Here is a 23,216-nt window from a genome sequence, read left to right as displayed (position 1 = left end):
TAATGATAATACCCTAGAGACTTAGTCCCTTATACCACAGAACACCTATCAATCAGCCTTGAAGGCCTTGTGGAGCAGAGCTGTGCTGCATGAAAGAGAAATATATTTCCATCTTGTTTGTCACTGTTACTGTTATTTTTAACTCTGTCACCTTTTTTAATAACCCAGAGACTTTCAATCAATATGCCAAAGTATAGGTTACAGGTGAGCTGAGATAATGATCTCCTAAGTCCCATTGTAACTACTTTGGGCCTGAGGTTCCCAGAACCCCCAGGTCAGTCATTGACCTCTGGCCCTGATCAGCCTTGTCCTTTTTACTCCAATGCATCCTACTACAACTATTATCATTTTCTACTAACACAAAACATATACACAGAGTCTAACAACTTATTTCTAAATAAACATAACAACAAATGTGTGGTGACTGATTAGATGAAAAGAAACTAAGACACCAAATGTAGGCCATAAATGTGGATTTGAACTTGGTCTGGAAGTAAAAGCTGTAAAAGACATGTTTTGGGGGACAACTGTGGAAATTTGAATATAGATTGGATATTCTGGAAGTATTTTTAAGATTCTTACTATTGTGGTTATGTAGAAAAATATCTTTATTCTTAGGAGATGCATGCTGAATTATGTACAGGTGAAATGTCATAATGGCAGAGAAAGACAGAGAAAGAAGAAGCAAACATGGCAAAACGTTTGCAGTTTTTCCATCTGGTAGAGGATGGTTGCTATAATATTGTTTCAACTTCCCTATATGTAGGGCATTTCACAACAAAATGTTGAGTGATAAAAATCCCCCCAAATCTGACTTATTTTGCTCTCCAAAATGTACTTTTAATAACAATTTAAAAAAAACCCCACAACAATGAAGAGCAGAGGCTGATCTGGATAGTGAGGCTTAAAGTGTCCCGTTGCCATTAGACTCATGGGTCCCTTGTGCAAAATAACTTTTAATAAGCAAAAAGGAGGGATTATATTTGGATATGCACATGCGTATGCCTGGCGTATCTCTGGAAGAACGCAGAAGAAACTTGCAGGTAACACTGGTTGCCTCTGCAGAAGGAAACTAAGAGATGGGGGGAAGGTATGGAAAGAAAAATAACTTTTCACTGAACACCTCAAATATAATAGTTTAAAAAAATTCTCCACAAAAGTCAGATTCTTGAACTGCTTGTCAGTGTGGTCTGTCATCTATCTTACACTGTCTAAAAATTCACCCAAGAGAAAAATTTCATCTAACTTTTTATTTTCTAGTAGTAGCTATACAAGCTAATATATTTTAATGCTTTTAAAAATTGAAGTATAATCTAACACTTTTAAAAAGGAGAACTATCCATACTACGTATTTTACAGACATTAAAAAGAATGATGAAGTAGACATATTTATTGGTCTATTAATAAGCAAACCAATCAAAGGCAAACATGTACGTATAGTATAATTTCACTAACTACAAAAAGAAGTATATGCATAAGTCTTTCCAAACCAAACATGAACAATGGTCACTTACAGAAGGATGTGAAGCGATGTGATGGCAGGCAAGTTTCCCTTTTTACTTTATACGTATCTATATTTTTTGAACCTTGTTATTAATTAGTGTATACATCTATAATCTAAAAAAACCAATTAAAATACCTAAATATAAAACGATTACCCCAAATCCCCACCTCTTGATTAAGTGGGATCCCCTTCCCAACCCTGGTCATCCTCTTGTCTTTTAAAAGCATTCTTTTTTTTTTTTTTTTGAGGTGGAGTCTTGCTGTGTCCCCCAGGCTGGAGTGCAGTGGCATGATCTCAGCTCCCTGCAATCTCTGCCTCTGGGTTCAAGCAATTCTCCTGCTTCAGCCTCCCAAGTAGCTGGGACCACAGGCCCGTGCCACCAGGCCTGGCTAATTTTTGTATTTTTAGTGGACACAGGGTTTCACTATGTTGCCAGGCTAGTCTTGAACTCCTGGCCTCAGGAGATCCACCTGCCTTGGCTTCCCAAAGTGTTGGGATTACAGGCATGAGCCACCACACCCAGCGTTAAAGGCATTCTTAAGAAAGGGTGTATAGAACTCTTTCCTTGTACCTGATTGTAATAATTTGTCCGAAGTTCAGTTCAAAGTTGTTAACTTGAGCAATGAAAATGGCAGCCAAAGCCTCATAGAGGGCAGTCCCATCCATGTTAATGGTGGCTCCTACAGGGAGCACGAATCTGGTGACGCGCTTGTCCACGCCATTGTTCTCTTCCAGGCACTTGAAGGTGATGGGTAGGGTGGCAGAACTGAGAACAGTGAAACAGGGCACATCAGCTGAGTGTCCTGGTAGTTCTGACTGTCTGTGTGTTTGGTCTTTGGGACAGACAGTTCCTTCCTCTCCCATGTTCTAACTTAAAGGGAACTAAGTCAGCACTTGTATAAATAGGGGAGCGAGTTAAGAACAGTGTGGTCCCCTCACGGGGTCATTTGGCAGCTCTCCTGCTTCTGGGTTCCTCTGTGAGGCATCGCTTGTGATCATGCCCTCATCACAACAGCCTGTGCCAAGTCACTCTGCCTCTTCTCCCTCTGGCGAATGTCAACTAAAGAGAGATGAAGTGGGTGGGAAAGGATAGTTGATTTCCAATTTGTCCCCACAAAAGATATGTAGCCAGGCATTCCCTGAATCCCAAACAGGTGTGATTGGCATCAGAAGTGAGAAAGCTAACTCATCATTCCTGGAAGTTTAAAACCCAGAATAAAATGGCTTCTCCTACACCCTACTTGAGAGGCCCTGGTTCAAGGTAACATTTCAGACTCATTTTCCACACATATATACATACCTTGAAGAGGTCCCCAGAGCAGTGATGAGTGCTTGCAGCAACCCTCCAATAAAAACCCAAGGGTTTTTCCGTGTTACCAAGAAGTAGAGGAGTGGCAGGACGATGACTGCGTGAATGAGTAAGCCAACAATGACAGTCACGGTGTACATGGCAAGCTGCCCCCCAATCACACCCATGTCTTCCATCTCCACAATCTTCCCAGCAATCAGGAAGAGAATACCCACGGGGGCATACCTGGGGAGAAGCAACACCAGCAAGGTTGGAGTCTGGTTTCCACCAAGCTAGTCCACAGAAATTTCCAAGTGATGAGAAAAAGGGAAAAGAGAGTTGACTGCCAAACTTTCCTGCCCAGGATACCATTAGGACTTACAGAAACTGTGGACTTCTTTTTTTTCTTTTGTAAGTATAAATTTCCCCTGATTCTTGCAGAATCGGGCTTTCCCCTCACTCAGAATTGCTCTAGGACACAATGTTTTTCTCTTAAACCTGGGAAAAAAGGCAGATACACAGCTTTTGATACCCACCTCTGTCTTCCTAGACAGCCCTCCTTTCACTACACGGGGGTCACTTTCCTGGTCCTCAGATACCACTCACTCCCTCTGCCTCCTGCTCCCCTGCTAAGTGTCCTGAACAGCCAGAATCCACTGTACCAATATCCAGACTTTTGGAAGCATTTTCCACATCAGAGCCTAATTCCCAAGTTAAAGCAAGAGGCACACGATGCTACACCAGTGTCTCAGGTTTGCAGTCAGTTCTCTTATTCAAGGGCCACTTTTATTATTGCCTTTCCATATCTTCATACCACTTACAAGATTACTTAGTATTATTCTTCAAATCACCTTTTTTACTTAAGTAAATTTACTTTCAGAGAAAATTCTATGTTATAGTACAAAAATCTAGTACCGCTTGCCATAAATAGAAGATGTCCATAAAATAAATTCATTATTAAACTTAATAATGTGCATGTATGTACTACTGCAATCACGTTATAGGTGTTCTAATGAAGTCATTATTCCCCACAGGCTGCTACTGCCATTTATGAGCTTTCCTCCTGCAGGCAATAAACTGAGACTCAAAATGATTTCTACATGTTGAAATAACCCAGAGGTTGCTTAAAGGCCTCGCTGCCTGGATTTCCCTTCTGTTTGTTTCATATGTGCAGGAAACTACAACCAAACTCACATTACCAAACACAGAGAAGCCAATCACACTTAAGAAGAAGGGTCTCCTGGGAACTAAGGAGGACTTGTTTCAAATCGAGAAATACAATACTTCTTTTAAAAGTCCTTTAAGAACCCAGGCCAGGAAATCATAGGAATACCTGTTTTCAGAAATATAATAACTCAGCGTTGAATGTGCAGGCGAATGTACAGCTAGACAAGCTGCATGTGAGGTTTGTTCAGTGGCCTTGAATGGGCTTCTTTCATAAAAGAGGTGAAAGGTGGAGGCATTTAATAATATGAAGATAAATGTCCACTTTCATTCCTGCCAGGATTTCAAAGGAGCCTTTCCAAGTGGAGGCTCCTGTGGAGACCACATTCTGATCTGTCTTTGTGCCCAAGTTCATATCCATCTTGTACAAATTCCTGAAAAATGGATTTCTCTGGGCTTTGTTGGCATTAAAGACAAGGGCATTTTTAATCATGTTGGTGAGTGAGTGCTTTTCTTAGCAATGGATGCTTTCCTGCCTCAGGTGCCATGGAGGAGACTGGATTAAAAATAAAGAATGAAAGAGAGGCAACCTCCACACAAAGCCTAAGTCAATCAAAGCGTTCTCTCCCTGTTGGGTAAAGTTTACTTTCCAAAGTCAATGTTCCTCTTAGATTTATAGTCTCTCCCTTTGTCTCCTGCTGTCAACTTTATTAAAGCAAATTTTGTTATAAATTGTGGCTTGGCGTTTTGTAATACTTCCTGTGAATCCCTTAGACATTGCAGCAGAACTGCCATTTACATTTCTTTCTTAGGGCTGAAACAGATGAGGAGCCCTCAGTTTTCCTGATGGCCTAGGGGGCCTCTCCGTTTGCTTTTCCCTTTACTGGAAACACCCTTCTTCTGGCACTTTGGTATGACCGCTTCCTCTGTTCATTCAGGTCTTAACAAATTATGTCACCTCCTCAGAGGCCTTTCTGCACAATCCAAGGCAAATTTTGTGCCTTCTCCTAGTTACCTGCAATTTTATTTTAGTTTTCCACAGCACCTGTGACTAAAGCATATGGTTGATTATTGTCTGTTTCCCTTAAAAGAGTGTAAGATCTGGAATATCCTTGTGTATTTTCTTTATTGCTATATCCACAGTGCCTGGCACTATATGCTTAGCATATAGTAGACACTCAATAATTATGTCTTGAATGAAAAACTAGATAAAAAATGGAGAAATGAGGAATGAGATTCCATCAGCACTGGGGTAAAAGGAGGTGACAGCTTTTGAAAACAAGGAAGCAAACTTATTAGAAGAGGCTTGCAGATAGGTTCAAGGCCTTTAGAGGCCCAGAGATTCTTCGATTTTCCTGGGCTTACCAGATTGAGATCACTGCAATTGGCCATCCTGCCTCGTGGCACCTTCCTCAGTACAGAACACATGTTGATGGCAATAACCATCTCGTATATAACATATACGGAAAATGGAAATACATACCACATTATTACTGCTACCAGTCTCATGATGGCTTCGTTAAGAGAATCAAAGAACTCTCTCAGGGCCTGCCCCTGTTCCTTCATGTTTCCAATCACAAAACCGAAGCACATGGAGAAGACAACTAGACCCAGGGCATTGACTCCATTCACAGATCCTGGAACTGGGACCAGCTCCTCTGTGATTCGGGTAAGAGTCTCCATGGCCTCAGACACATTGTTTATCACAGCACCCACGAGCGTTTCGTTGGCCTGGATGGGCACTTTAAAGCTTCTCTTCTCATAGTTGGTTTTAAACTTAAAAATAAAAAGCACAATGAGGATTAAAGGTGATTTTTATTTTTTTCTTTATATTTTCCTGTTGTCAAATTTCTAAAATGGTATCATTACTTTGTATTCAGAGACGAGTGTTATAGAAAGTCTTTCTCTCTCTTTAATCTGTCAAAACCCCTACTAGTTTCTCAACATAGACAGACAGAAACACATACTGAAATACATACAAATCATGACACACACACACACACATACACACACTCAAATACATAACAAATGATAACAGGAAAGAGATATCCAGCTAAAGATGTTGGACTAAACACGTGCATGTGCTTTTGCTTTCTTCTGAAACTGTAATAAAATGACTATAATGGGATTTTTTTAAAACCATAAACCCAAATATTCACAATAGTCCTTTTCTTTTCTGTGGGGATCATGCTATGGTATAATAGATAAATCACCTGGTATCCTTTCTCTCATATTCTACAGCTGTGAAACAAGAACAACCGTGCTGGTTCTACCTCACAGTGTTGTTGTGATAATCAAATTAAACAGAATATATGAGAACGTCTTGCAAATTTTAAAGTATTGTACTAATTTCTGCTAATCGTGCTCAATGACAAAGCCCTTCAGGGATTAGACCTGTTTAGAGATTTCAGTGGGTATTACAAATTAAAAATCCCTAAACAAGCTGTTTCCAAGCCATTCTTGATGTTATCAATTCTTAAGAGTAGGTGCCTGATTAACAGTTGCTGATGACAACTCATCTTCTCCAAGTCTATAGTGGGGTTTCTCTTCTAACTCAAGAGATGGTCTTTTTCCCATCATCTATTCAGTTTCTGCATAGATGCCCCAGTCAGGAGATGCTGGCCACATGAAACAAGTAAGCTCATCCCTCTGTGATTTTAATGAGACTAGAATTCCTGATCTTGATGGCGATTGTAGGGAAAGCACCTGTGAAAGTAATAATGTGTGGATGGTGAGTGAATCTGGAGTCTAGGGGAAGAAAGTGCTGCTGTATATGAAGTGCTTGGTCATTTCTTTACCAAGGGTTAATGGAAAACTTTCTTATCCACTGGAAACAACTATTCCCAAACAAAGCCATGGCCAGCTGTCAATACTACGGACACATTCATGAACAGCTAGTAGCACTGGTAATTTCAAGCGACAAAAAAATTGGCCCCATTCATCTATTCCAACCAACTCTCAAATTTCTTTATTCCATTGGGTCCTTATGCATTTTATGGATTGTCCAGGGTAGATTTTCAATCCTGATCAGCCTTTCTTATGCCTCTAACTCATTCCCCTTAGACTCTGTTTGCAGCATGCACAGAAACTGCAACCTTGTTTGCGTCCTGGTCTAAGCCAACTAGACCTGGGGAGAAACATTTCCTTTCCCTTCAAAATCCTGTAAATGCAAATCCAAATCAAACAAAATCAGTCTGTACAAGTCAGCACTTTTTCCATCTGAAGGATCTGGAAATCAGCATTTTTGATATCACACAGGGCCAGCTGACTTACTGGAATCGTCAGCCCCATGGTGCTAGAGTTGGCTGGTTGGATTGAAAGGCGCTTATTATTTATAGTTATAGTTGTTTTTGAACAAAGAAAGTTAGATTTTGGCCTCAGGCTTATTTTTTTTTTAAAGAAAGAATTTGGTTTGAATGTTTCAATGTGTGCATGCATTACATATTAAAAATAGTCTTAAAAATTATTACAAGGGGAAAAATAAGGGAGACTTATATGTGTAAAATCCAGTCTTCTACTAGGTTGGGGTTTTGTTTGGTTTGTTTTACAGATCCTAAGCAGAAGTGTTAGGGAATTACAACAGGAGTGAATTGACACCATCTGGAGAAATGTTTGGGAAATATTATTTAACCCAGAGTGTCTGTTTCCCTTTTAATATTTTAGGCAACAAAGCTCTCATATTCAAGTGAGGTTAAAGTGAGCTTTATTGATTTTATCTTCTAATGGTAAAAGGTATTTGTATTTGCAACACAGAGCCAAGAGTTGCTTGTATATGAGCTAAAAGGAGCTGGACCTCACTATAGCCTCCAGGTCGGTGTCTCATCACCCTGAATATTTCTTTCTTGGAAGCAGAATGGAGTAGCAGAAAGCAGACAGAATTTGGAGTCAACACAATGAATTTGAATTCTGAGTCTTCCACTTACTACTTGTGAGAATTTGTGCGTGATACATAATTGCTTTGAGTCTTATAGATGAGCTGCCCCATCAGTGAAATGAAGACAATGATACTTATAGTATTTATGTGAGGACTAAAAATAATGTTAGTGCTTGGCATATAGCAGGATTTCCATGAATGATGATGCCATTCCTTTCTGCTTTGGCTCTCCTTTAGAGTCCATTAGGTGCTTGGTAGACTTGGAAAAAAAACAGTCCATTGATATTTAAATCAAACCCAGAAATCTAAATAATCTCTCTAATCTTCTTTAAGGCAAGTTATAATATATTTTATATTGGTGTTTGCTTGGTTGGTGGGCTTTTGCCAGTGGGGAGTTGGGTGATAGGAAGGGGGGGGGGTCTTGTGATTAGCCTTCTTAACAATAGCAGACTGAATGAGATATTTGTATGCAAGACACACTGTGTCTGACAACTACTAAGCCTTCAATACAAGGTAAGAACCATCCCTTCCCCAAAAAATTCCTGGAAAACGCTAGTGTTTTTAATCTGGTTGACAAGAGAAGTATTTCTTATAGCAGAGAAATGAGGGGGGAAAAGAGGGTCCCACTTGGTTTGGTATAGAAAAGAGAAATTTAAAAGGCGAGTTAATGTCTGTAGAGTGTTTACCTGTTTAAAGCAGGCTTCTACCAGATTTGGAGGGAACATGTTCCTGCAAAGAAAATAATAGTTACTTGCAAAATTTTCCAAGTAATAAGTTTGCTCCTTAAATTCTGTTTCATTGCGTGTAAGGTAAAGATTGCATTGAACCAAGCAACAAATGGAAAAAGAAAAATGTTAGTGGATTTTACAGCTTGAAAAGGAATATGTGGTCCTCCCTAAGTGTGGCCCATGTAGTTCATATTTTCAGGGGAGTCCAAACTCGACTCATTTATCCGCTTGTCAGCCAATGGGGTTCTTCATTCAGCCATTATATTATTAAAAATCCTGCTGCTAGGAATAATCAAAGTAAGATTGGAAATGACTTTTATCATTAGCTTTCTGGTTAACTAAGGTATTGTTTAGCAGTGGTCATTTTGGTTATTGTGCCATGTGTCTAGGAACCAAATGTTCTGAATCAAAAGCCATGGTCGGCCTATGGAATTTTATTCTCCAGAAAAGCCTCCCAAAGGCATCCTGGGGAATGGGGTTTTGGCACTGAATTGCTAAAGCTTCTGCAGCTCTTTGGTAGCCAATGGAGAGATGACCTGCAAAATTTGAACTTGAAGCCCATGTGGCAGGATTTGTTACTTCTTCAGATACTGTGTCAAAGCACTGTTTGTGTTTGTAGGGGGTAGAGTAAGGGACAACACTCTGGCTGGGAAGTCTGTCATCAGCTGTGTGACACTGGCCAAGTCATGGCACCCATTTATGTCTCAGTTGACTCATCTCTTAAAGAGGAGATTGGATTAAACTATCATTAGGGCTCCAAGATGAAAGACTATGGGAGAAGGAGAAATGATCCAGCAGTTATCCACAGGCTCAAGATTCCAGCAGTTGCATGTTATCAAAGTTATATTTTAATATTATAAATGTTTGTCCCTTTCTTCCTACTAGACCGTCCTGTTTTCTTTTCCTTCCTATCTACGCTCTGTGGGGTTGTTGCTATCAACCTTGATAGAAATATGCATTCAGGAGATTCCAGGATAAATGTTCAAACCAAGTGATTGGTTGTGGGCAGGATACATTTGTCACTGGAGAAAGGCAGGGCAGAAATACAGTCTTCTGATGGATCAACCAGACTGAGGATGACAAGATTCCAATTCTTCAAACAAGGAATAAAAATTACAGGGAAAGAAAATGTAATATAATAAAATACTTCTAATCTAAACTATCTGAGGGTAAAGTTCATGAAGAAATGGTGAAAAGCCTTAATTAATTGTATGAACTAAATAAAAACATAGCTATTGAATGTCAGCTTGGTATGAAATAATGTTATAGGGTGGCTTGATACATGCAGATCATTGTGATTAACTCCCTGAAAGGGGACTTTCAAGAAAAGGCCTCTTGGGTAGTGTTTACATACATAGAGATGGTGCAAAGTCACCCATGGTGGGAATCGAGAGGTGCTGCTGAAGGTACCTTCTGCTCCCCAAATCTCTCTTGACTTTACCTGCCACAGCCCCATTCCTTGAGATGGCATGGAGGAATTTCCTTCAGATGATCAATGGAGAATGGGCCCTTTAGACAGGTATCTATAATTGGCAACCCAGTCACTCTGCAGGTAAGTTAGCTGAAAAGCTGGGAGGAAAAGAGCTAGTCTTTGGGAAGACAGGCTGAGAGAGACTAAACAGTGGGGGAATGCTGAGCAGACGGGGGATCTAGAGCCTGTGCTGAGATATCTTTCTTTGTCATTCTAGATTCACTCTCCATGCTGTCTATGCCCTGGGAGCCTGGCCTCTATGGACCACAACACATGGGTTCTCTTGCCCTCTGGCTTCCTACTCCTATTAGGTTTGTCTAGTGACATGCACGGACAGATCACAGGGCAGAGGGAGTCTACATTCTCCCAGAGCTCTCTTTGACAGATTTTGTGGCAGCTCCCTTCCTCCATTTAGGGCTCCTGAGGACCTTCCCTCCTGAGGCTATAGCTCTTTCTGGGTTCCAGTAACACCTTCTTTCCTTTGCTTCTTCATAGCTAAGGGTGTTAACAAAATAGTTGCTTACTGTTAGTGCTTTGGGGCCTCAACATCCTTTGTAGGTTCCTTTAAGGCTGCCTGCACCTTGGCAAACCTTCTTCAAGGTTCCTTTAGAGTATGTGGTATGCTTCTTCCCAGGACCTGACTGAGCAAGGGCAGGTGTGTAGGGGAGAGGAAGCAGGAAGGTGCTAGGATCGAATTTTGGCTTACGTCACAGTTCTACATAAGGCTGACTCTATTACCAAGTCTGCTTCAAGTAGTAGATAAAACTCATTTGTAATCAATGTATGGTTTGTACGTAAAACAATGCTAAAGAAGCCATCCTTTATTTTTATTACAGACCTGCCAAATTCTTTCTCCATAAATATTATGAAAGGAAAACCTTGGGGCAGGTTTGACAAGATGATTTCTAAAGTCCCTCTGGAACCAAATTGTGTATAATGTGTTGTGCATAGTGGGCAAGGATACTGATCACAAGTTCAAAATCAGAAGGGTCCAAAGAATTTTTACTTGAATAAAAATTAGCCTTAAAGAACAGCACTTAAGAAAAATAGGTTACGAATTATTACAATTCCAAGGTGAGCTGCATAGTTGAGAGAGGTCAGTGACCAGATTCTGAATCCTAAAAGCAAGGCTCTCAAAATCCATATCCTCTCCTTGCTCTTTTCGCCTCTCTCATACAAGATCAGAAAATGGATCCTTTCTTCAATTTCTATAAGAAAGAAGTAAAGGTATATGACCTTCATTTCAAGCCTGGCAAGGCTGGTTCAGTCACACACCTCTTCCAGGGTTTGATTAGCTTCCCAGTAAGAGGGTCTGGATGGTGAAAATACACCCCAAAGGATGGGCTTGCAAGGACATACCTGATCAAGTCCAGGAAGGCATCTGCAGCTGTCACTTGTACAATTTTGCCTTCTCTGTGCATGTTTTCCTTTGTGCCCTTCCCAGGATGGATGATGATGACAATGATTATGCCAATCACCACAGCAATGATGGTGGTAGTCATATAATAGACTACAGCTCGCATTCCCATCTTCCCTGATGCCTTACTATCTAGCGCTGCCATTCCTGGTGGAGGCAAACAGAAGATTTTCAGGAAGTCAGTCCAGGGAATTCTCCAGTGGAAGACAATGGGAACAGCATTTCCTTTATACTCCCCTACCCTCATCCCACCCAGCAATGGGATTTCGTACATATTGTGAGAACCTGGCCCCATATTTTACAAGATGAAGGGAAAAGGTCGAGGCTAGAATGGTGAGGCATCAGGGGTGTGAGTGAACATGCAGTCACTCATTTTCTGCCCCAAGAGTTGATTTCACATGGCCAAATCAATACTGTTCTCTAATGGTCCAAAAGTGCAATCAGATTGTTTCCTAGGTTACTACTAGCTGGGGAAGCTATGAGTGTGAGTAGTGCGTGTGTGAGTGTGCCTGTGTGCATGTGTGTGTAAAGAAATACTTAAAACATTTTTCTGGCAGGATAATGTAAGTTTACCTCAAGTTCAAGCACTGTGGTGGTTCACACACAGATTAACTGCCATTAACTTCTTTCAAAAGAATTATTTTATATATGTATTTGGGAGTCTTTTTTGATGTTTTAATGTACAATTTAAGCTATTATTCTGATCACCCGCTGATCTATCTTCAATTTGCATTTAAAGTAGACATTGGCTTATAAGGTTCTCAAATAGTTTCTCTGCTATTATTTCATCTCATCCAATCAAAAAAAATTTTAAAAATTATCATGGCACAGTTCTCATTCTTTTACTCTGTCTTCCTCTTTGTCCCACAGGTCTGAGATGCCTCATCTCTTGCTAAATATCCTTCTTTCCCTCATTTTCAGAACATCTTCAAAGTCTGCCTCAGGCAAGGTGTCATCCTAGAGAAAAAAGGAGGCATGACTTTTAAGGTTTTCCTAAAGGCTGTAGCTAATGGAACACAGTTTGATGCTTTTTGGGCTGAAAAACTATTGGAAAAGACACAAAATTCTCAAAAGATTAAATTATCTACATTAATATGAGCTCTTCTGTTTTATTAGCTGTATCTTCCCTTTTCTTCATTCTTTATCCTCCCCAATCCCACTAAAATCCAATTATAGTGTAGTCCAATTATAGTTAATTGTTTTTTTTTTTTTTTTTTTTTTTACAATTTAAAATGGTGTTTCCACAAATGTATTAAAAGGTTATACAGTATTTCAATAATGAGTATCAGATTCTAATGGTGGTTTAATATTTAGGTAGTGGCCCTGTTCACACAAACATATTTAGAGTTTGTGTGAACTCTAAATATTTGCATATTTAGAAGGTAAAGTACTGATTAAAATTGTGTCTACGATTGCCAGATAACTGATTGAGTTTGCTTAAAAATCTTAATACAAAGGTAATTAGCTTAAGTGGAAATTGAAGCCATGACCTTCAATTTATAATTTCATTTGTATTTCAATCGTATCACCTATAATTTTCATTATAAGCCCTTAGTATTTCATATGTTCTCATTTTTAACAACCTATAATGCAGATTAAAAAAGCAATTAAGTTACAGTCTAAAGGATTTAACACCAAGTGGAATGGAGTGAGAACTTGAACTCGGGTCTTATGTAACTAGGTTCAGTGCACTTTCTGCCTCTGAGAAAACCAACTGCAGCTCCCACAGATAAGCAGGCCAGCTTTGGCTTTGATGTCATGCACTTAGCCTCTTTTATCCTTGGCCACTTTCTCGAAACCTGGGGCTAAGTATTCATTTGTTAGGATGGCACCACTTCAACACTTCAAATTTGTTAAAAATGGGCTAATCTGTTCCCAACCGAAGTATCCCATCCCCGTGCAGTTTCATTCTCAGGTCTGAATCACATCTCAAAATATCTTGGCTTGGCTGTGCTCAAAATGATTTCTCTCAGAAGGGGCCCACTCTCTTTCCCATGAGTGCCTGAACTTGTCACCACCAAAGCCTGCAATTCTTCCAGCTCTCTCCCTGTGGAACCGGCGAGTAGTGTAAGCACAATACGCCGGATATCTCTGGGTACCAGGGAGTACCAGGCGGCAGTATTTTCTTCCTCCGAGATGCTTTTTTCCCTCTCGCCTTCTATTTTGTGGTGCTGTTCCGTTCTCACGCCAACTCTTCTCTGATGCTCCTGCCCACTATTCTCGACCTACAGCTATTCGGAGAGAGTGCTAAGCGGTCAAGGCAGAGCACTGGAAACCAAAGTGGCAAACAAAGGATGAGGTTTAATGTCCCTTCTCACACCATGGGGAGAGGGAGAGGGAAAGTTATCCCAATACCCACAGCTACAGGGCTGTCGACTCTAGAAAATAAAGTTAATAGGTTTTTAAAAAATGTTTAAAGTAAAAACCAATATGAAAACATTTTCTTCATACTTTCTAATTCTAAATAGCTGAAGACAACCATCAAGGCATTTTTTCCCAAAGAGCACAGAAGGAGATTCAATCATCAAATGAGAGGCCTCACTCACCTCTGCATATTGGCCCTTATCCTTTGAAAGAGAATAAAGTAACAGCTGCTGTTGTTTCAGCCAAGAAAGGTAAGGGAGGTATATTCATTAATCACATCTCCATGTAGGTCCTTCCCTTAAAGGAGGATCGAAGTCCCACACAGAGTTACTTGACCACCTCTGTTCCAGGTACCCTGGCTTGTAAAACAAATGAGACCACCAGGTACGAGGTGGTACACTGTCATCAGGACAACAGCAGGACAGATGTGTACAATCTGTTCACACACAATGGCCTTAATACTGGTGGCATCAGGAAAATGGAGGAAGAACTCTGGAAGACAAAACCCCAAATGAGCAGGGCATCGCTTTCCTCACCCTCACCTAAACTCTGTGACCATTTCCTTTCCCCAACCTCAAGAAATATGAGAGATGAACCTTTTTACACCAGAGACTAAACAGAGATGTCAGAGTGTCTGGAGCAAGGTTAAAGTACTAAATCACTTTGTAGAATGGGGTACTTTGGCAGGAACTGCCCTAAATGTTTGGGAAGGAGGAAGTTTACATTGAGCCTTATCACTTTAAAATATATGGGAGAAAAGGGCACTGGGGTGATGGGGAGACAGAAAGTTACTTTGGTATGTAGGTAATTGTGGGAGTGTGTTACGACAGCCATGCACTCATCTAAATACATATTTGAGAAACACATTCCAGAGCAAGTGGTAAAGATAATGATCTTGACTAGTTTCTTTTTCTTCATTTGATCTGGGCTTAGCTAAACTAGCCCAATTCAAGACATCATGACATCTTTATTACGAAAACAACCTGCCTTCGGAATCAAGACCCCCCTGAAATCCAAAGAAATACTGTATTGTACTATTGTTATACAACGTTCACAATGACACATTTGTGTGTATGTTTTGTACATTTTGAGTTAACTTTTATCTGGTCCAAAGACTCACTCACTAAGTCCTATCTTTGATTGATGGTAATAGTCATTTAATTCCATGACAATTGTATAATGCAGATATTGTTGATACTATATTATAGGTGAAGAAACAAGAAACCAGAGAAGTTAAATAACTTGCCCAGCATTGCACAGCTAATAAATGGCAGCGGCAGGATTTGAACCCACATTTCCAAGAGAGTATTTTTACTGCTATACCTCTCTTTTTATGGACAAGCCAGGAGTCACCTATGTTTCATTTGCTTGTTATCCATGCTGACTTTCTCTAACTTTCTTGCATTTGAGTTAATTGCTAAGATGAGCCACTTGGCTTGAGGATAATTCTATGGAGGAATATAATTGTGAAAAATCTCTGTCCAATTACTCAGTATTCACTAAACCTACTTTAAGATCAAGCTGATTAACACTGGTCACCAGAAGGACTAGCTACAGAGCTGATAATATCAGTGCAAATTCTTTACCATTCCTAGAAAAACAGCCCAGAGCATGTTTAATGGAGGGTGGAGAGCCGTGGATATTTGCTGGCTGCTGTGAGCACTTGAGTCTTATTTTCTTTTCTACAAGTCTACCCATAAATAACCACTTATCAAGCAGGCAATCATTTCTCCAAACCTATTTCTGTTCGACAATGAGTTAAGCGTCAGAAGGAGACTGAATAAGATGCTTTCTAGAAAGTAATAGATTAAAACTTTGCTTCAAACACCTGAGTATTTTAGGCAGTAGTCACATGGAAGAGAGAGGGAAGGAAGAGAGTTTCTTGAGCAAATAGGTAATTATAAAGATAGTCTTTTGGCAATTGATTTGTCACAACAAATATGCACCAAATTCATGGGATTTTAGGGGGCAGAGGGAATGTTTCATAAATGTGTATGTGGTACTCTGTAAGTCTATATGGTAAATTAGATCTCTTTTGGTATAATAATTAATATGACTTCTTGAATAACTAAAATATACATTCAGTCAAGTATTAAAGGACAACATAAAATGTGCCAAGTTCCCAAGTTTCCATCATTGGCATGGATTCTATTCTCCCGTCTGCTGAAAATCTATGACTTGGACATTAACATGTATCAGTGTACTCCCCTCAACAATTCCCATCTCCGGTTTTGAAACACGAAATCTAGAGAAGTAGTCTTCTGTTTTGAATTGTCTTCCCACTTATCCCCATGATGTTTCATTATTCTTCCAGGGCCACTGGAACAGGTCCAGAAGGAAAGAAAAGAGTGATGACAACTGCTGATTCAAGAAGATTGTTCTGTTTCAGTTTTTATTTTATTTTAGATGTACTCCTTCTCCACAATGAGTTTCTCAAACACGCATGTAATGAAAGCCACCTGTTCTCAACCCTCCTAGAATTTCAAGATGGACAAACTTACAAGGAAAGCAAGGATGAGCGCTAATATGTACTGTATTCATGTAAATACAAGATTTTTAAAATAAGAAAATCAAACTCTAAAAATACAATATACTTAATAATTACAGATTGAAAAATGGGCCCCTGTGTCCTAGGCAGCTGCCCACTGCTGAGTCCAGTGTACACTGCCATCCTAGGAAGAGAGTGAGGAGGAGGGTGAAAAAACTCACCCAGGAAAGGCAGTGAGGGGTGGGGAGGGAGCACAAAGAAAGTCACTTTAAATCTCTCTCTAGAACTATATTGTTTTTCTGTGCAAAAATATTTTCTTCTGGCCCCTTTATAGACTAACTTGTAAAAACACTACAAAGTGCTACGATTCTAAGAGTTCTGGAACCGAAGACAAATCATTAAAAGTTAGATTCCAAATTGTTGGTAAAGAATGATTATGTCACAATTTTGCATCACAGTTAGTAAGCCAGTGACAACCTCGGAATGTAATCTAAAAGACCCAGTGGCACAGTGGTGAAGAGTTCAGACTCTGAAGTTAGAATACCTGGATTCTACTTTTGGCTCTGGTACCATGTGGCTTCTCCAAGCCTCAGTTTCCTCCTATGTAGAACGTGAAAAATAGAAGCTCCCTCATAGGGTTTTCACTGGCATTAAAGGGGCTTCCATATAGAAAGCACTTAAAGTAGTGTTCAGCACATGGTAAGCATTCAACAAATGTTAGGTGTTATTATTACTTATTAAACAGGTACATGATAAACAAGCTGTTCACAAAGCATTATTTCACCTCTAAGCCTTATTTCTGATGTAGAAAATAAACTAACAATACCTACATTGCGAGATTAGAGAAAACATATTTACAGGGTACAAAGTAGGTGCTTGATAAAGGACAGTTTTGTTCATTCTATGTCTCCTGCTACCAGAATTTTAGTGCCAAGAGAGCAGGATCATCTGTTTTATTCACTGCAGTGGCCTCAGTGCCTAGCATAGTGTCTGCACATAGAGGGGCTCAATAATCATTTTTTTGAATAACCAGCCATTCTTATTAGTGTTTTTGTTGCTATGCTGGATAGAGGCCACATGCTTTTTTTTTTCCTAACACTTAGATTGGGTTACTATATGAATTACAAATTCTAAAGTTGCTTTTGTATAAAACACTTTTTAATTCTGACTCACTAATTTTGGTTGATCTTCCCCCAATTAATCCAAAATAATGAGGTTAATTCTGTCTGGAACAATAAGAGACAAACCTTGTGGGGAAAGAGTGTCAATCCAAACCCAGCGACACCCAGAGTTTCATTTCCAGAGCTGGGAATGAGTTCCCGGCAAGGTGGCCCCTAAGCTGCTCAGGAAGGCCAGGAGGCTGGAAAACTTCCACTTATTACTCACCACCATGGAATGGGCACCCTATTGCTTTCCCTTCCTTTGCCTTCTCTCTGGCACTCCTATATTATTTTCCCTGTTTTGCTAACATATTTCCCTCTTGCAGATGAGCCTATAGAAGTAACTGCTATGGCTCTATCTGTCCATATGTTAACAGGTGAATGAGTGAGTAAATGAAAATAGAAATGCAGAGAAGGGAATGAAAGAGAGGCCTGTGGTCTAAATGTGTGCCTTCATGAAGTCAATTTAGTAGGTCATAACTAGTATTTTCATCAATTAATCAAAGTGGATAGAAAATATCACAGTGTGTCACATGTGGTAAAGGTAAGTATTGTTTTGTGAGAATTTTTTTCAGCTCTCTGTGTGTATGTGTGTGAGTGCCAGGTTGCAATACAAAATATATTTATTATTGTAGTTTCTGGTAAAAAAAAAAAAGTTTGCAAACACTGGCATAAACCCCCATTTGGTTAATAGTAGAGGCTTTAAAAAGGAACCATGGGCCGGGCATGGTGGCTCACACTTGTAATTCCAGCACTTTGGGAGGCTGAGGAGGGTGGATCACTGGAGGTCAGGAGTTCGAGACCAGCCTGGCCAATATAATGAAACCCTGTCTCTACTAAAAATACAAAATTAGCCAGGTGTGGTGGTACATGCCTGTAATCCCAGCTAGTTGGGAGGCTGAGGCAGGAGAATCCCTTGAACCTGGGAGGCAGAGGTTGCAGTGAGCTGAGATCATGCCATTGCACTCCAGCCTGGGCAAAAAAGAGCGAAACTCCATCTAAAAACAACAACAACAACAACAACAACAAAAAGGAACCATGAACTATGTATTGTCTTCCCTTCCTACCATCTTTGCTTCCTATGATCTTGGGCTGTCCACCATACCCAAGAACTTGCTTCATCTCAGTAGTGGAGAACACAGAATGAGGATACTGACCTCTGGTATTGGGTCATTTCACTTGAACAGAAATTTTATGGACATCTTAACAAGGGAATACATTTTAGAAAGGTTCACTTCATGGAATTTTGGGCAAAGAAGGCAATTTACTTTTATCAGTGATTCTTGGTGAAGAGAATAAAACCATCTTCATGAAGAGCACAGAACGATTTTGCAGAATTCACAGTCACGAGCATTTTCACATGGATTTTCTCCCTGGTCAAAGGTTCCTTCTCATTATGGCGGTTTATAATATCACAAATGACATCTTATTAGCCTATAACACGGCTTAGCCTTATAAGGTTACATTGCATGAAAACACCAAGTGTTCCTTACAGATTTGCCACGTGTGATGGCACATACTTTATTAGGGAAACTGATTTTTAAATTTGACCCTTAAAACTTGTCAACACGTCTTTTTCTTCGAGCTCTAGTGTTCCTTAAGAAAATGAAGTGCAGGGCTGGGCGCGGTGGCTCATGCCTATAATCCCAGTACTTTGGGAGGCTGAGGCAGGCGGATCACCTGAGGTCAGGAGTTCGGGACCAGCCTGGCCAACATGGGGAACCCGTCTCTACTAAAAATACAAAAAAAAAAAAAAAAAAAAAAAAAGCCGGGCGTGGTAGCGCATGCCTGTAATCCCAGCTACCCGAGAGGTTGAGGCAGGAGAATTGCTCGAACCTGAGAAGCGGAGGTTGCAGGGAGCAGAGATCACGCTACTGCACTCCAGCCTGGGGGACAGAGCAAGACTCCATCTCAAAAAACAAAAACAAAAACAAACAAACAGACAAAAAAAGAAAATGAAGTGTAGAAAAGCAAAAGAAACATTCTCTTTTGAAAGATTGTTAAGTAGAAAAAAATCAGTGGCGAAGACAATATTATTAGTGGCAGAAAAAGTCAAATAAATCACTGTATCCTCGGTCTGATAGGACTAAGCAGACAATCCCTTTTCTCTGGCTACAGTCGTCCTTTGAGGATGAACTTTAATTCGGAAGCAATGAGAGGAAACTGAGGCACAACTTCCACCACTGCTACTTCTAACATCAAAGCACTTCTAGCGCCCTTTGGCTTAACCTTTGGGGTGGAGACTGCCTCTCCCGGGTAAGCAGCCCATGGCGGCCTCTGAGTGGTCAAGCTTTATTTCTGCCTACGCTGGTCTTGACCATTCAGTTGACTCTCATGACAGCTTAACACAGTCCTGAGATCTTTCCAGTAATGCGGTTTGCCAGAGGGCCCACCGCAGGGACTTCCTCTCACTCTCAGCGAGGTCGCCGGAAACTCTCAGAAGGGGCAGCTCTGAAATTCACTTCTCAGAGGCCCACAGCTGCCGGCGCGAGCCCCGCTGCGAGGTGATTTGGATACCCATTTACCCTTCACATGAGCCCATCCTTCGCTCACTGTATTGGAATGTGCGGCACAATATGCTTTTTTGAAGAGGAACCAGAGAGTAATTCATCTTCTTTATGTGTGCTAAGCAGAGCAAGAGGGAGAGGCGAGCGGGACCCACCATGGGCCGGGGAGTCGTGATTAGTAACAGCTGACAGCCTCAGACCAAGACCCTTTCTTTGGCTACCTCATTGTAACAGCCGAGCACAAAGGAATGACTGTCCTCTTGCCAAGATTTAGAAACCCAGGAGCGCAGAAAATAGCAGCAAAAAGCAAAGTGTGTGTTGGGCAGTGGGGGCAACAGGCTGACGAAAGCCACCCTTGGATCTACCTGTAAAGCCTGGGTTTGGAAAAAAACCTCTATCACGTGGAAAGCCCTGTCTCCCCGTGATGCCCATTCACCAGCAGCACCAGGGGCACTGATGGTGGCGGGAAAAGTAGGTGAATTTACGCACAGAAAGAGCCTGGGGAGAGCAGCAAATTGCTTTGGTTTAATGAGAGGAAGTTCTTTGAGGGCCAGAGCCCCAGCCTGTCTACCTTTCTTTCCAAAAGAATCATGATTTACAACTGACCACTGGATGAGTAGTTTGAAATTTCCACAAAAGCTGTCTTTACTTTGGATTGTGTTTCTTGTTAGGGAAAAGACCTTTCCGCATGACTGTCTTGGGAAGATGATCGAGATAGCACGTTTCCTAGCTGGCAGAATGCTAAATGGGACCGAATTCCACAACCAGGCTTGACTTGTCCAAAATTAACCAAAAGGCTTCTCAAATTGACTGCAGAGCATGTCAGACTCAAGGGGTGACCTTTCTTCCCAAGGAAGGCCTGTCCCTCACAGAAGAAAAGGAATTGAAATGAAAGCCTCATAGAAGTTGAAAGCAATACATGAATGTTAAAGACCAGTTCAATCTGGCCCTGCTTTGCCAAAGAACAGCCGAAGCAGGAGTGTGACTCCAGGCCCAGTCATGAGGCTGGGAAGCAGTAGATTCTTGTGGCCAAAGGAGCCACATGCACCTGTGCCCACCCACACTCTGCAAAGATTCTGGAACCAGATTCCAACGTTAGCACTCTGAAATGTACTGAGGTTAAGTCTGTTGCTTGAAACTGAAATTAAGATTTTTCAAACAGATGTATTTCTTTAAAGAAAAAAAGCAACTAGTGAATAAAACATGTTCACCTTGTTTATTTTCTTTTCTTTTTCTTTGAGATGGAGTCTTGCTCTGTTGCCCAGGCTGGAGTGCAGTGGCGTGATCTCAGCTCACTGCAACCTCTGCCTTCCAGGTCCAAGTGATTCTCCTGCCTCAGCCTCCCAAGTAGCTGGGATTACAGGTGCCCACCACCATGCTTGGCTAATTTTTGTATTTTTAGTAGAGACGGGGTTTTGCCACATTGGCCTGTATGGTCTTGCACTCCTGACCTCAGGTTATCTGCCCGCCTGGACCTCTCAAAATGTTGAGATTACAGGCATGAGCCACCACTTTGTCTATTTTTTAAATTAAATCCAGCGATGTGAATCTTATCTACTATATAAGAAAATACATTTAAAAAATTCAGGTCCACACTTTGGCCAGTAAAAAGAGTGTGCAAAATGAAATCTTTGGTGATAGAGCTGGGGCTGAGGAGAGAAGAAAGGGAAGATTGTGGAGATAGAGTTGAGAGAATGACAAGAGGAGAAAGAAAAAAGAGAAAACGTAGAGAAAGGAAGGGAGACGAGAAATCAAAGGAAGATGGGATGCAGAAAAATTCAGAAGGGGCTTTTATCTTAGTCAGCATATTTCTTGGGCTGTGGCCAGCGGGACCCCCTTTCAGTTCTGATTAGTTTTCTCAGCATTTAAAAGCTCATCGGTTGTTTTATCTAAAAGAATAGTTCCTATAAAAGAATAGTCTCACCTAGGGAGTGGGAGATTGTTCTCTCAGCTACCAGAGCCAAACAATAAAGCAGTGTTACTGCCTAGAGTGAAAACACTATCGGAGTAAACTCTAGAATTGGTCGGCTTCACTGTTTCTGGTTACCATTGTAAGAGAACATTCTTCCCTTGGAACAGGAAAAGCTACATTTTTGCCCCCAGGCCCAAGGGCAGCAATGGAATTGAATAATTGCTGATATATTCCACAAGTAGTGGCACAACGCTTTTATAGCTTTCTTCCTTCTCTAGGAAGGAGTTGTTTCTGCACATTCTACTTTAGTTTTGTAATACCTATGTGCATAGTTTCTTCTCAGCTTCATATTCCAATGTTTTTTTTCAGGGGGTATTTAGGAATCCCAAAAATTATACAAGAAAATTGTGGACAGTCCCTTATAGCAAACTTCGCTTATCCTGAATAGATTTCAGGGGTCTAGGAAGGCATAAAGAGAAAGGATGTGGAAGTAACATTTGGTTGACTTGAGTTGCATGAGACAGGTTGGTAAAATAATTCTTTAATCTGGAATTTAGGAATAGAGTGAGTGATGAAGATACAGTCACCAGGGTTTGGAACAAACACAATTGGTAGATGGATACATTTGAGTAAAATATAGTCACACTAAATGATTTAAAAAGACAGTGAGTGATAGAACTGGGGATATTGTTGTTAAAGAGAAGTATGGAATAGAAGAACTATACATAAGGTAAAGAGAAGCCAGGTACAAAACAATGATTTTTAAATGAAGGATTCAAAGGACTATGGCTCATCACAAATAATGGAGTGAATTGGTAAGGTAGTGAAGTTACATTCAGGATAACATGTTTCTTCTAAAAGTGACTATAAATTATTCCTACGATTAAAACTTTTTCACTTATTCGTGCACTCTTTCAACATTTATTAAGGACCTTCTTGATACTCTGGCAAAGGACATAAACATTAAGCCTTTGATGTGTTTATTACAGTCAACAGGACTTAAAAAAATATTGTGAAACTGGCCTAAACAAATAAAACACATTAAATTATCTAGCAGAGTGATTTGGAATGGAATTGGAGGAAAACAGAAACGTGTTGGTAGGAACTGGAAGGAAATGGTTGTCATCAACATGAACTCCAGGGCTGCTTGGCTTGAATCCTGGCTCCCCCACTTATCAGCTTGTGACTGGTCAAGGTATGTAATCCCTCACTCTCTTGGCAAATGGATGATTTTGAGAATTCAATAAATTAACATATGCGATGCCTTAATAATATGCGGCATATGATGACAGTGATGTTTTTATTTTTGTTTTTAAAAAAAGATTTTTAGCTCTGAAGG

General features: G+C 40.5%; 1 protein-coding gene across 9 annotated transcripts in view; it reads right to left on the bottom strand.

Moving 5' to 3' along the window:
* Positions 1–23,216, bottom strand: part of SLC1A3 (solute carrier family 1 member 3) — an 82,628-nt gene that overhangs the window by 5,665 nt on the left and 53,747 nt on the right. For all 9 annotated transcript variants that reach the window (XM_054487069.2, XM_063664726.1, XM_063664727.1 and 6 more), the window contains 5 exons: positions 11,389–11,593; positions 8,517–8,559; positions 5,440–5,732; positions 2,805–3,038; positions 2,076–2,270 (listed from right to left, as the gene is read on the bottom strand). In XM_054487069.2, coding sequence (XP_054343044.1) covers positions 2,076–2,270; positions 2,805–3,038; positions 5,440–5,732; positions 8,517–8,559; positions 11,389–11,593 — 970 coding nt within the window. The remainder of the gene's footprint in view (positions 1–2,075; positions 2,271–2,804; positions 3,039–5,439; positions 5,733–8,516; positions 8,560–11,388; positions 11,594–23,216) is intronic.

The sequence above is a fragment of the Pongo pygmaeus genome, chromosome 4 (genome assembly GCF_028885625.2).
Source record: "Pongo pygmaeus isolate AG05252 chromosome 4, NHGRI_mPonPyg2-v2.0_pri, whole genome shotgun sequence".
NCBI lineage: Eukaryota > Metazoa > Chordata > Mammalia > Primates > Hominidae > Pongo > Pongo pygmaeus.
Note: the sequence above shows the minus strand (reverse complement) of the source record. Positions and strands in the feature narration are given on the sequence as shown.